At 53.4% G+C, this 12,228-nt stretch overlaps 1 protein-coding gene across 1 annotated transcript in view; it reads right to left on the bottom strand.

The window, feature by feature from the left end:
• Positions 1-12,228, bottom strand: part of NUP210 (nucleoporin 210) — a 105,478-nt gene that overhangs the window by 79,874 nt on the left and 13,376 nt on the right. Inside the window, exons 2-3 of the mRNA XM_061197332.1 lie at positions 8,374-8,510; positions 6,587-6,718 (exon numbers count right to left, since the gene is read on the bottom strand). Coding sequence (XP_061053315.1) covers positions 6,587-6,718; positions 8,374-8,510 — 269 coding nt within the window. The remainder of the gene's footprint in view (positions 1-6,586; positions 6,719-8,373; positions 8,511-12,228) is intronic.

Raw genomic sequence — 12,228 nt, 5'->3', positions numbered from 1 at the left:
AGCAGGGAGGGAGGGAGGGGAAACGAGGCTTAAAGGATCAGGGTCACGTGACCGTGAGGGCTGAGCCGGCGTGAGCCCCAGCCTCTCGGGGGGAACCGTGTCCTTCCCGCTGTATCTCCTGCCTATGCGCACCCATCACCCCTCACGTGGGTAAGTGCTTTATAGTTTAGATGGTGGTTCCTGAGACTGTCACTCACTCCCCCTCACCACCTCCCTGTGCTGGGAAAGGAACCCAGGCCGTCTGGTTTCATGTGCCCATCCTTGTCCCTCGGCCGAGATGCTGAGACCCCAAGTCCCGGGTGGAGAAGGTGGACGCTCGCACAGCCGGCCTCGGCTCTGAAGCCCTGGCTGCCGTCCGCGTGCCTTGGACCAGACGCCAGAACACGTGGAGCCTGGCACGTAACTGGGCGACCGTTCCCGGAGGAGCAGGACTCAGGGTGGGTCTGAAACCCTCCGTAAACACCTTCTCAGGGTAAGTGCAACACCTGGTTCTATGCAGACACCCGGGAACAGGCAGGAGATGAAAACTGGGGGCTCAAAGGCCTGATCTTCTGGGAACTATGGTTTGCTTTTTCCCCAGGTGATGTTGATTTTACATTTTTTAACTGGCTCCCATCATTTCAAATTAAGAAATGCAGTATACTACATATCCAACTTCCAAGTTCAAAAGTCTGAAGACCCAGCTGCCTGGACCCTGCTTCCTCTGGTGACGAGAGGCTGGCTCAGCCTCTCCAGCTGGTTTGCCCCACTCCCCACCACACCCTATCGCCCACAACCACTCCACCTCCATCATCTACATTCCTGCCTGGCCAGCCCCCAAAACAGAGCATCTGGGGCCTAGGAAAGCTCTTTCTTCAGTGCAAAGGGCAGAGCATTTAGAGTCAGGCCCCACCCCACCTCTGAGGTCTCAGGGCTGTTGAGAAGATCGAAAGGAGAAAGTGCCCCCAGCGAGGTGCCTGGGGGGTGCCAGCCAGCTCAGGGGCAAGTACGGTTCACCACGGCCTTCTGAGGACGAGGAGACCGAGGCTGGGGGAGGCCTCCTTGGGTCTCTTAACCTTGAAAATGGCGACAGGAAACCCTGTGTTCATCCATTTCAGTGGTTACGCGTGGAGCTCTGTTTTTCAGAGTCAGAATCCCTGCATCTCTGTCATGTTCGGATGTGAGGGGAGGGATGAATGTGGGATCATTCCTGGAGCAGAAGCATCCTTGGGCTTCCAGAAGTTTCACCCACATGGGCAGGTGCGCCTGCAGGACCAGCTGCCTAATTTGCAGGGCTCTAGGCAAATGAAAACTTGGGGCTCCTCATTCCAAAAGCAGGGAAAGCACCAGAAGGAGGCAAGTCAGACTTGGGAGAGTTGGAAGGAGACAGAGAAAGCCCCAGGCATGGGGCTGGCTGAAGGGGTGCTCCCTTGGGCAGGTAGGGATACTCTAGGGTGAGTGCAGACCCTTAGAGGTACCCAGAGGCCCTGCCCTGCAATTTGGGGTACACATGGATGTGCCAGTTACAGGGGTCCCCTCCTGCCAGCCACTGGACCAACACACTGTGTCCTAGCTGAGCAGGCTCTGTGGAAACTGAGTCAGGCATCTCTCCTTCCCGCCCTGCTGATGCCCACGCTAAGCCTCTGTAGCCTGTGCATGGATATGCTAGGAAACCAGATGAGGGTGGGTGAGAGGCTCACTCCGACCAAAATGCAGCCTCTAGAATGGACGTGCCCTGGGACAGGGATGGCCTCTGCCACGCTCCACCCCGACATACCCTGGGAACACGGGCCCATCCCAGGCCCCCGCTGGGGATGGAAGGTGGCCGTAGTCACAGGACAAGGATGGGGAGGGAGAGGACACGCAGGACCCAGGACACCAGGGGACAGGGCACAGGTGGCCAGGAACCCAGCCCAGGAGGCAGGGAGGTGGCAGGGAAGCAGGATCTCAAATCACTGAGGCTCCAAGTCCCATCAGACCCCACTCACAAAACACGAGTACAAAAATAAATTTATTAAAATTTCAAGACGGCAACAGTGGAGCATGAAACCAAGCCTGGGGACCTTTGGAGCACGAGGCCCTGTGTGAAGCTGGCCCTGACGTCTGGGAGACAAAATAAAACCACAGGAGATGGCATGTGACCTGACTACAACTTCCCAGAGCAGACAGTGAGCAAGGGCACCTTCCAGCAGAAGAGGCTCCAAGACCCACACATTCAGCAGGAATTTGCAGGCTTGGAGGAAGGGGCGGTTCAAGAAGCTTCTGCCTAGAGTTTTGCCTTGTCTGTTTGAAAAGCAGCTATTATGTACTCCTGAAACTAACACAACATTGTTAATCAATTATACTCCAATATAAAATAAAAAAAATTTTAAAAGCAGCTATTAGACCTACTGTGTGCCAAGTGCTCATATTAACAAGGAAATCCCAGGGCCCAGTCTCCGGAGGCTGCACCCCCTGTCCTGGTCCCAGGAGGGCAGCCGGAAAACATTAAGCAATTCAACTTAACAGACATTTGCTGGATGCCCGCTGGGCCCAAAGTCCAGGGTCAAACAAAGAATGAAGTGATCCCAATTCTGCCCAAGTGCGGAGCCTGACAAAGAGTAAAAAGTGCCCCGTGTCCCAAGACTGGGCCTGCGAATCACTGAGGGATTTCAGGGAGGGACACACTCCACCTTGGGAGAGCCCTGGAGGAGAAAATATCAGAGGGGATGCCCAGAGGGGCTGCGCTTCGGAAAGCAGAGATCCGGAAGTGGGAGTGGAAGGTGCTCTGAGTGGGAGGTGAGGCGGGGCATTTGGGGGACCTGAGCCGCCCAGCACTGCCCGGGCACCAGGTACATGCAGGCTGGGAGAGAACTCTGAAAACATTAACTTGAGGCAGGAACCCTGCAGACGGCCTCAGGCCAATAAAGTAGACTCCAGCCCCTGGTGCAGACCACAGTGCCCAGGAAAAATGCAGCAGTTGGAGACAGGCAGCATGGCCTAGTGGACAAGAGTTCCAGCCCCTGCTCTGCCGCCCACGAGCTGCATGACCCTGGGTGAGTCACTGAAGCTCTCTAGGCCTCAGCTTGTCTGTACAATGGGCTGATGTATAATTACCATCCACCCTCATGGGGTAAAAGACTGCACTTAGGGCTGGGCACCTAACAATGTTTGCTGAGCCACAAGCAGGGTAAAAACCAAACAGGCACCAACCTAGATAAGGTACATCCCTTCTGAGACTGTGGGGCCCTCCAAGGTTATGAAGGTCAAGTTCATCTTTACAAAGGAGACTGACCAGTAGGGAGGATACAGGCTCAGGACAAAGGAAGAGGGGATTTCTAAGGAAATAGTCCAAGTGCTTCAGGGTGGGGACACCCTCAGAGTGAACAGGGAGGCAGGGAGTGAACCACCTGGCACCACAAAGGTGGGCCTTGATCTGGGCTCTTCCTGAAAGGCCAGTGTATGCAGGCCTGGGTGAGCCGGGGTTCCCCCCGGAAGTGGCCACATGCACCACCAAAACCTTAGGAGTGGGAGGACTGTGAAACGTGATCCCCTAGGGCCACGGGGCACCTGTCCCACACAGGAAGGCCGGGCAGCCACCTTCCATGCCTGACACGTCCACCAGCTGCCCAAGGGGAAAAACCAAAGTGACTTAAAAACGAATAAACTATTAAAAAAAAAAAAAAAAAAAAAAAGATGGAGAATAACAAGTGTTGGTGAGGATTTGGAGAAACCGGAACACTCATGCATCGCATCGCTGGTGGGGATGTGAAACGGCACAGCCACTGTGGAAACACTCTCCGGCTGTTCCTCAGAAAGGTACATATAGAGTTGCCCTTTGACTCAGCAATTCCACTCCTGGGTGTAGACCCAGGGGAAATGAAAGCCTATGTCCACACAAAGACTCGAACCCATGTTCACAGCAGCACTATTCACAACAGCCCGAAGGTGGCAGCATCCCAACTGTCCATCAACTGATGGATGGATACACAAATGTGGTCCATCCATACGCTGCAACATCACTCAGCCACGAAAAGGAACGAAGCACCGCCACAGGCTACAACATGGGTGAACCTTGACAACATGCTCAGTGGAAGATGGCAGACACCAAAGACCACATACTGTATGATTCATTCATATCAAATGTCCAGCATAGGCAAATCTATATGCACAGAGAGTAGATGAGTGGCTGCCAGGGGCCGGAAAGAGGAAAGCGCAAGAACTGACTGCTAATGGGTGTGGGGTTTCATTTCGTAGTGATGAAAATGTTCTAAAATTAGACAGTGGTGACGGTTGCACAACTTTGTGAATATACTTTTAAAATAAACCACTGAACTGTACACTTTAGATGGGTAAATTTCATGGTATATAAATCTCGATAAAAATAAACAAAACTTGGGTCGTGGCGAGGGATAGATTGGGAGTTTGGGATTGACATGTACACACTACTATATATAAAGTAGATAATCAACAAGGACCTACTGTATAGCACAGGGAATTCTGCTCAATACTCTCTAATAACCTATATGGGGCAAGAATTTGAAAAAGAATAGATACATGTATAACTGAACCACTTTGCTGTACACCTGAAACTAACACAGCATTGTAAATCAACTATACTCCAATATAAAATAAAAATTTTTTTAAATAAACAAAACTTTCTTTTTTAAGTGACAAGACAGGAAATAGACCAGAGAGGTTAAGAGCAGGGCTTGGCACACTACGGCCCTTGGGCCAGATCTAGCGCCCACCAGTTTTTGTGAATAAAATTTTATTAGAACAGCTACACCCATTCATTCCACACTGTCTGTGACTGTTTTAGAGCCACGCTGACACAACTGAGTAGTTGCTGCAGAGACCATCTGGCCGGCAAAGCCTAAAACAATTCCTAGCCAGCCCATCCCGGAAAACACGTGCTGACTCCTGGCTGAGAGTGGACTCGGGACCCAAGCAGGCCGGAGCTCAGATTCTGGCTCTGCTGCGTACGAAGGACTAGCATGTGTGTGTGCCTGGTCTGTGTGTCTGTGTGTGCACGTGTGTTCTCTCTCAGTCGCCACTCCTGGAAGTGAAACGAGTCAGGACAGGTGAGGCGCGCAGAGACGCCTGGCTCCAGTGAGCAGCATATGACCCCCGCCACCGCGTCGGGCAGGTGAGCTCCCATCAGCCCGCTGCACAAACCCCTCCTCGGTGCCCTCTGCCTCAAGACCAGGCACAAACCCCACACCTGACACAAGGCCCCTTTACATCCTGCGTCCCTTGGCCTCTCCAATTTCAGTCTCAAGGATGAAACGGGGTCCCCGCCTGGCAGACCCCACATCCCTGGAGGCTCAGTCAAACATCCCGCCTTCTAAGAAACTGTTCTGACCCCTGACCTCCACGCCCCACCTCCAAGCCCCCTGGAGTTGCTCCCCCACCCAGTGGTCCCTTCACACTTTGCACCCAACATGATTACAAACCACGCCTGCCGGGATGCATGTGGGGCCTGATCTACACGTGGACACCCCGGCCTGAGATGCTAGGGGCAGAGGCCCAGTGTGCCCGCCCCTCCACAGCAGTAGCCCAGGACCTGGCAGACCCAGAAGGCAGAAGACACTCCATGGCCACCCAGCGCACTGAGCGCCCACCACACACCAGGCGGGGCTGACCCTTCACACTCACTCACCAGGTCCTCGTGACCAGGTAAGCGTCATCATGGCAGTTTCACAGATCAGAGGGGAGTTCAGAGAAGCTGGGCAGCTTATCCGATGAATGCATACAGAGCGGAAGGAAGGCTCGGACAGATGCTTCGAAACACTGATTCTGCCTCCACGGGACATTTGGCGATGGCTGGAGAGATTTTTGGTTGTCACAACTCAGCGGGTGCTACTGGCGTCCAGTGCATAGAGGCCAGGGATGCTGCCAAACACCCTAAAATGTACTGGACAGTCCCCACCACAAAGAATTATCTACCCCAAACGTCAATCCTGCCTAGACTGAGAAACCCTGATCTATAACAATGTTTTTAAGAAGCCGGGGCAGGGGGGCTAGAGTGGTCAGGGGAGATTTCAAAGACAAGGTGAGTCCTGGCTTGGACTTGAAGTTTTAGAAGATCCTTGGTCTGGAAGATGCCTTTTGCCTGACCTACTTTCTTCAACAAGAACCTTACCCTACAGATTTTCCCTTCGTTCCCTGACCAAGAGGTCAGGCCACAGCCAAGACAGTCTGCCAACCAGCAGAACAGACCTTCTACAAAGAATCCCAGCCCAGAACAAGCCAATGCTCTTTTACGAAGTGAAGGATGGTACGTGGGGCCGGCGACATAGACGTGCTCTCTTCCACACCCACACACACACGCGCGCATGCGTAGGCTGAAATCTGGATCAAGAAGCCAGCCCCAGACCCCAGAGCCTCTGTTGTTCACAGCAGTGACCCCGTGAGCCCCTCCCAGCTGTGCACAGGCACGGAGCTGGCCTCCAGGCCCTGTGGAGAAGTGGCCATGGCCTCGCTGCCACCGCAGGCCCGGCATCCACTTAGAGGTGGTCCTGACCTCTTCCACGTTGCCCCCCTGGCCGGAGCAGCCCCACTTGGGGGAGAGCGGGCCGCACACGAGGAGAGGAAGAAACAGAGCCCGCCAGGCCAGTGGCCTCACCTTCCGAGTCCAGGGCCTGGATCTTAAGCTCCAGCGGGGAGTCCTCCAGGTAGAGCTCGCGGGTGGTGGAGACGATCTGAATGCCGTGGATGAGGTCCACGATGGCGTCGCAGCGCAGGACCTGGCCGGTGGCTGCAGGGGCGGGAACACAGGGTCAGCCGGAAGGCCGCCACCCCACCTCCAGCGCCTCATAGGTTGGGTGGTCTTATTCTTTGGCAAAGACAAGGGAAACCAACAATCCCCCCCAAAAAACGGGGCTGGAAGAACCGAGTCGACCCTCAGGAGCTCCACGAGGCCCGAGAGTCAGCACGGACGTCCAGGAAGTAAGGGCCTTCCAGACACTTTCATTGCCCATCTTGCACTTTTCCACCGCGAGCGCCAGCGTTTAAAGCTGTGTGCAACACACTCTTCCTAGAATTCCTAGTTTTGTTCAGAGTGTAACCACTGAGCTAAACAACAAGGGTTCTGGTATAATGAGTTAGCATCCAAAAGGACGATGCTGTTCTGAATGCCTGTCCCTACCCTGAGATTAGCAATTACACCCGGAATCTGTGCGTTTGTGTGTGTCTGTGTTTACACTGCAGTTTTTGCACAAGACTATCAACTACACTATAGTATAAAAAAAGTGTGCACGTCTACACGGATTTTTTACCTGCTCCATCAATAAGACACATAAATGGCATTACCTGGAGAATCCTCTAATGTAAAAAATAACAGCTTGTGACACGAAATCATTCTGACCATTCTCCAGGCACCATATAACTACTTGTACGCCCTTAACTTTGTGAGAAAGCCATTCAGCCCCAGTTATCAAAAACCTTAAAAATATTCATAGGCTGTGACCCAGTAAAGCTGGGAATCTATCCTTGGCAGGAAATAACCTGAAAGAACCCAAAATTGTTCCCTGAATAAAACTATTTATTTTCCTATATAACACTGAAACAAACATCTGAAAACAATCTGAATGCCTCATATAAGGGAATGCTTATAGCACAACCTCTGGTTAAGAATATTATTCAGGGGGCTTCCCTGGTGGCGCAGTGGTTGAGAATCTGCCTGCCAATGCAGGGCACACGGGTTCGAGCCCTGGTCTGGGAAGATCCCACATGCCGCGGAGCAACTAGTCCCGTGAGCCACAATTGCTGAGCCTGCGCGTCTGGAGCCTGTGCTCCGCCCCAAGAGAGGCCGCGATAATGAGAGGCCCGCGCACCGCGATGAAGAGTGGCCCCCACTTGCCGCAACTAGAGAAAGCCCTCGCACAGAAACGAAGACCCAACGCAGCCATAAATAAATAAATAAACCCAAAGTTTAAAAAAAAAAAAAAAAAAAGAATATTATTCGGCCATTAAAAATAATTCTATAATAAAATGGGAAACTTTTCATACCATGTTAGGTGGGGGAAAAGCAGGACAGAAAATTCATTGTTTTCTAAGCATCTTACGACCATAATATGGCAAATGAAACATGGGGAAGTGAAACATTGCACAACTTTCTTCATTTTGAATCAACACCCATTAAGAGTTATTTTGGTAGCAAATAATAACTTAGAAATGAAAGCCAGCCTGCACGGGAGGGAAAGCAGGACAAGGTGCTGGCAGGGGGGGCCAGGGTTCATGTTGCTTGCTCAGCGTCCCCCCAGCTCCATGGGCGTCCTCAGACCCAACAAGAGAAGGGAAAGCGTGGCCATGGGCTCTTCCGTCCCTGTGGCCCAAGGTCTCAGCGGGGCGTTTCCAGGCCCTCAGCCCCCATCCCCACCAGGGGCCACGCAGGGCACTGGGAGGCCTTACTGATGTCCTCCGCGAAGATGATGCTTGTCAGGCGAGCAGGCTGGGACAGGCGGGCCTGCACCACTGCCTTCCGGGAGCACTGCTGCTCGCCCAGGCCCAGAGGCTCGATGCTGGCCACCTCCGGCCGGGTTGATGACCTGCGGCGAGAAGAAGAGAATTCACCCTCTGGAGCCACCGGAGGAGAGGCAGGGCTGGGACCAGAAGCCAGAGCCGCAGCCCGCATCTGTCCCAGACTCACAGGACAGAAGGGCCAGGCTCCACCAGCTTCAAACCCAGAGGAGACAGGCAGCCGAGGCCCCTCTAGTAGGAGCAGGACATCCTGAGGGTGTGGACCTCCCCTCCCACCTCACCCCCACCCCAGCCCTGAACATATCACACAGGCAGAGAGTCACTGCTCAGGACACTGGAAAACACCTCCATGTTCAACAGTCACCTGACAGGACTATTCCACGGAACTGGAAATAACTATTGGTGGGAAAAGTGCCTACAGTCCCTGGGGAGGAGGAGAGGCCAGGTACCTGCTGACCTCTAGGCCGGACCTGGCACATGGCAGCCTCCCAGACGGTCACCTCCATCCCCAACAGCTCACCGACGGGAACCCTGGCAACAGGCACACGGCCCAGCGCACGGGGCCGAGGTTACAGGGAAGGTGGGCGGAAGGGCAGGTAAACACACACAGAGACGGAGCTGTAAAATCCGTGAGATGACTTCCCACGGACACTCGGGCCTTGGAATAAACAGCTGCAGGGAAAGCATGACGGAGAGGCACCCAGGGTCAGAGCACGGTTTCTCATCTGAGACCGGGGATAACAGCAGTTCCCGGGGGAGTGAAATGGGACAAGTCGGGAGGAGCAGAGCGGACACTGCATTGCTGCGTGAGCGCGGACCACTAGCGTCACTGCAGACGGAGCTGGGGAGGGTCTCTGAGGGAGGCCCCTACTCAACACCATGCAGAGGTCTGGAGCTTCAGGGAGGGCCCTGGGGTGGGAGCAGCTGGCGAGCTCCAAGAACAGGGGCCGGTGCCATCTGGGCCCTGGGATATGGGGGTGCTGAGGTCAAGAAGATGGGATGCTGAGGTCAAGGAGATGGGGTGCCGAGATCCAGGAGATGGGGTGCCGAGGTCAAGGAGATGGGGTGCCGAGGTCAAGGAGATGGGGTGCTGAGGTCAAGGAGATGGGGTGCTGAAGTCAAGGAGATGGGGTGTGAGGTCAAGGAGATGGAGTGCTGAAGTCAAGGAGATGGGGTGTGAGGTCAAGGAGATGGGGTGCTGAGGTCAAGGAGATGGGGGCACTGAGGTCGAGATGGGGTGTGAGGTCAAGGAGATGGGGTGCTGAGGTCAAGGAGATGGGGTGCTGAGGTCAAGGAACTGTGGGTGCTGAGGTCAAGGAGATGGAATGCTGAGGTCAAGGAGATGGGGTGCCGAGGTCCAGGAGATGGGGTGCCGAGGTCAAGGAGATGGGGTGTTGAGGTCAAGGAGATGGGGTGTGAGATCAAGGAGATGGGGTGCTGAAGTCAAGGAGATGGGGTGTGAGGTCAAGGAGATAGGGTGCTGAAGTCAAGGAGATGGGGTGTGAGGTCAAGGAGATGGGGTGCTGAGGTCAAGGAGATGGGGTGCTGAGGTCAAGGAGATGGGGTGTCGAGGTCCAGGAGATGGGGTGCTGAGGTCAAGGAGATGGGGTGTGAGGTCAAGGAGATGGGGTGCTGAAGTCAAGGAGATGGGGTGTGAGGTCAAGGAGATGGGGTGCTGAAGTCAAGGAGATGGGGTGTGAGGTCAAGGAGATGGGGTGCTGAGGTCAAGGAGATGGGGGCACTGAGGTCGAGATGGGGTGTGAGGTCAAGGAGATGGGGTGCTGAGGTCAAGAAGATGGGATGCTGAGGTCAAGGAGATGGGGTGCCGAGGTCCAGGAGATGGGGTGCCGAGGTCAAGGAGATGGGGTGCTGAGGTCAAGGAGATGGGGTGCTGAGGTCAAGGAACTGTGGGTGCTGAGGTCAAGGAGATGGAATGCTGAGGTCAAGGAGATGGAGTGCTGAGGCTGGGGAGACATTGGAGGCCGCAGTAAGGAGCTTAGATTTATTCTGAGGGCGATTCCCACTTTTCAGAGCAGAGAGTCAGGGCTGCCTTCACTGAGCTCTGGGCGGGGAGGCCCCATGGAAGGGCATCCGAGGTTCCTAGGGCTGCCTTCAGCGCGGTGCCCAGCACAGAGCGGGCACTCCCGAGTCACGGCTGCCATCCCCTCCCTTTGCTTTAACTCCCTGGAGCATCAACGTTCTCGGTTATTCAGAAGGAAACTTGTGAAAACAGCCTGGTGTTAAAAAGCAACGGTGTGAAACACACCCAGACAGACATCTCCAAGTCGACGCAAGTATCCCCGGGGCCAGGCAGGCACAGCAGCCTCTCCAAACTCACTAAGGATGCTTGGATGGCACAGACACCACGGGCACATGCTGAGTGCACCAACACCTCTACTCTGAGAATAAACTCACCCACAGTTGAGGAAAGAAATCTAAGCCACCAGGGAAATGCACTTGTGGTCCCTGCACTGAGAGACCTTCTCTGAGAAAAGAGCATTTCAGAGACCAAGGGGGACAACAAAGAAGACAGGAACACACGCCTAGGCAAGGAGGTGCAAACAGGTCCCCGGGCTCACCCTGGCACCACACCATTCAATGGCAGCAGCTTTGACTGCTCCAAGATGATTTTGAAGGGCATCAGACCTCCCCACTCATGCACACACGTGCACACAGACAAACAAAACTGACATGGAAACAAGAACAAAACAGAAAATGCACACAGATCAGAGCAGACTGAGGAGACAAACGTGATGGAGGATCCTGGCTTGGACCCAGGAACAGAAAAGGAACCTCAGTGGATAAACTGATGAAATACAAGTAGTCTTGAGTTTAGTTAAGTCATGTACCAGTCAGTGTTAATGTTTTCCTTTTCTCAATATTCATGGTTTTGAAGGATGCTAACTTTAGGGGAAGCTGGGTGAAGGGTACACAGGAACTCTCTGTATTATCTTTGCAACTTTCCTATAAATCTAAAATTATTCCAAATTAAAAAAAATTTTTTTTAAATGACAGGGTGTGTGAAGGATGAATAATCCGAGCACAGAGGATTTTTAAGGCAGTGAAACCATTCTGTGTGATACTCCAACGATGATACAAGTCATTACACATTTGTCTACACTCGTAGAATCAATGCCAACCATGAACCTAAACGTGAAATATGGGCTTTGGGTGATAATAATGTGTCCACGTAAGTTCATCAACTGTAACTAATGCATCATCTGGTAGGGGATGTTGATGGTGGGGGACGTTGAGGGTGTGCTATACAGCAAATCGCTGTCATTTCGGCTCAATTTTTTAACAAATCTAAAACTGCTCTAAAAAATAAAGTCTTTTTTAAAAATAAGACCATTCATCGTTCGTTCCTGCTTCTACCTTTGAGAAACAGTGTGGCATGTCTTATTCAGTGGCCCCTGGGTTCCCTGGGGATCTGGGCTCCCGTCTGGGCTGTAAATCTGCCCTCACGGAACCCCAGGCTCCTCAAGAATGGAACAGGGATGACAAGCTCTTTTCTCACTCCCTCAGGGCAGTGAATTAATCTCAGACACAGTCCCAATAAAGAAATCAATGCAGATAAGAGCAGACTGCCCTCGTTCAAGCTGGAGAGGCCTGAAGTCCTCCTCCAGTGCCCAGGCCCTCCACGGGCGGCCCCAAAATGCCCGCAGGCCGGGAGCGCCCCTCATGCGATGCCTCCAGGGCTGCAGGGCTCTGATAAGCCGCCCCATCCAATAGAAACACACAGCAAATCACACTTAAAATTTCCTCATTGCCTTATTAAAAAGCAAC

Source organism: Eubalaena glacialis, chromosome 7 (assembly GCF_028564815.1).
Source record: "Eubalaena glacialis isolate mEubGla1 chromosome 7, mEubGla1.1.hap2.+ XY, whole genome shotgun sequence".
Taxonomy (NCBI): domain Eukaryota; kingdom Metazoa; phylum Chordata; class Mammalia; order Artiodactyla; family Balaenidae; genus Eubalaena; species Eubalaena glacialis.
This window is presented reverse-complemented; position numbering and strand designations above follow the sequence as displayed.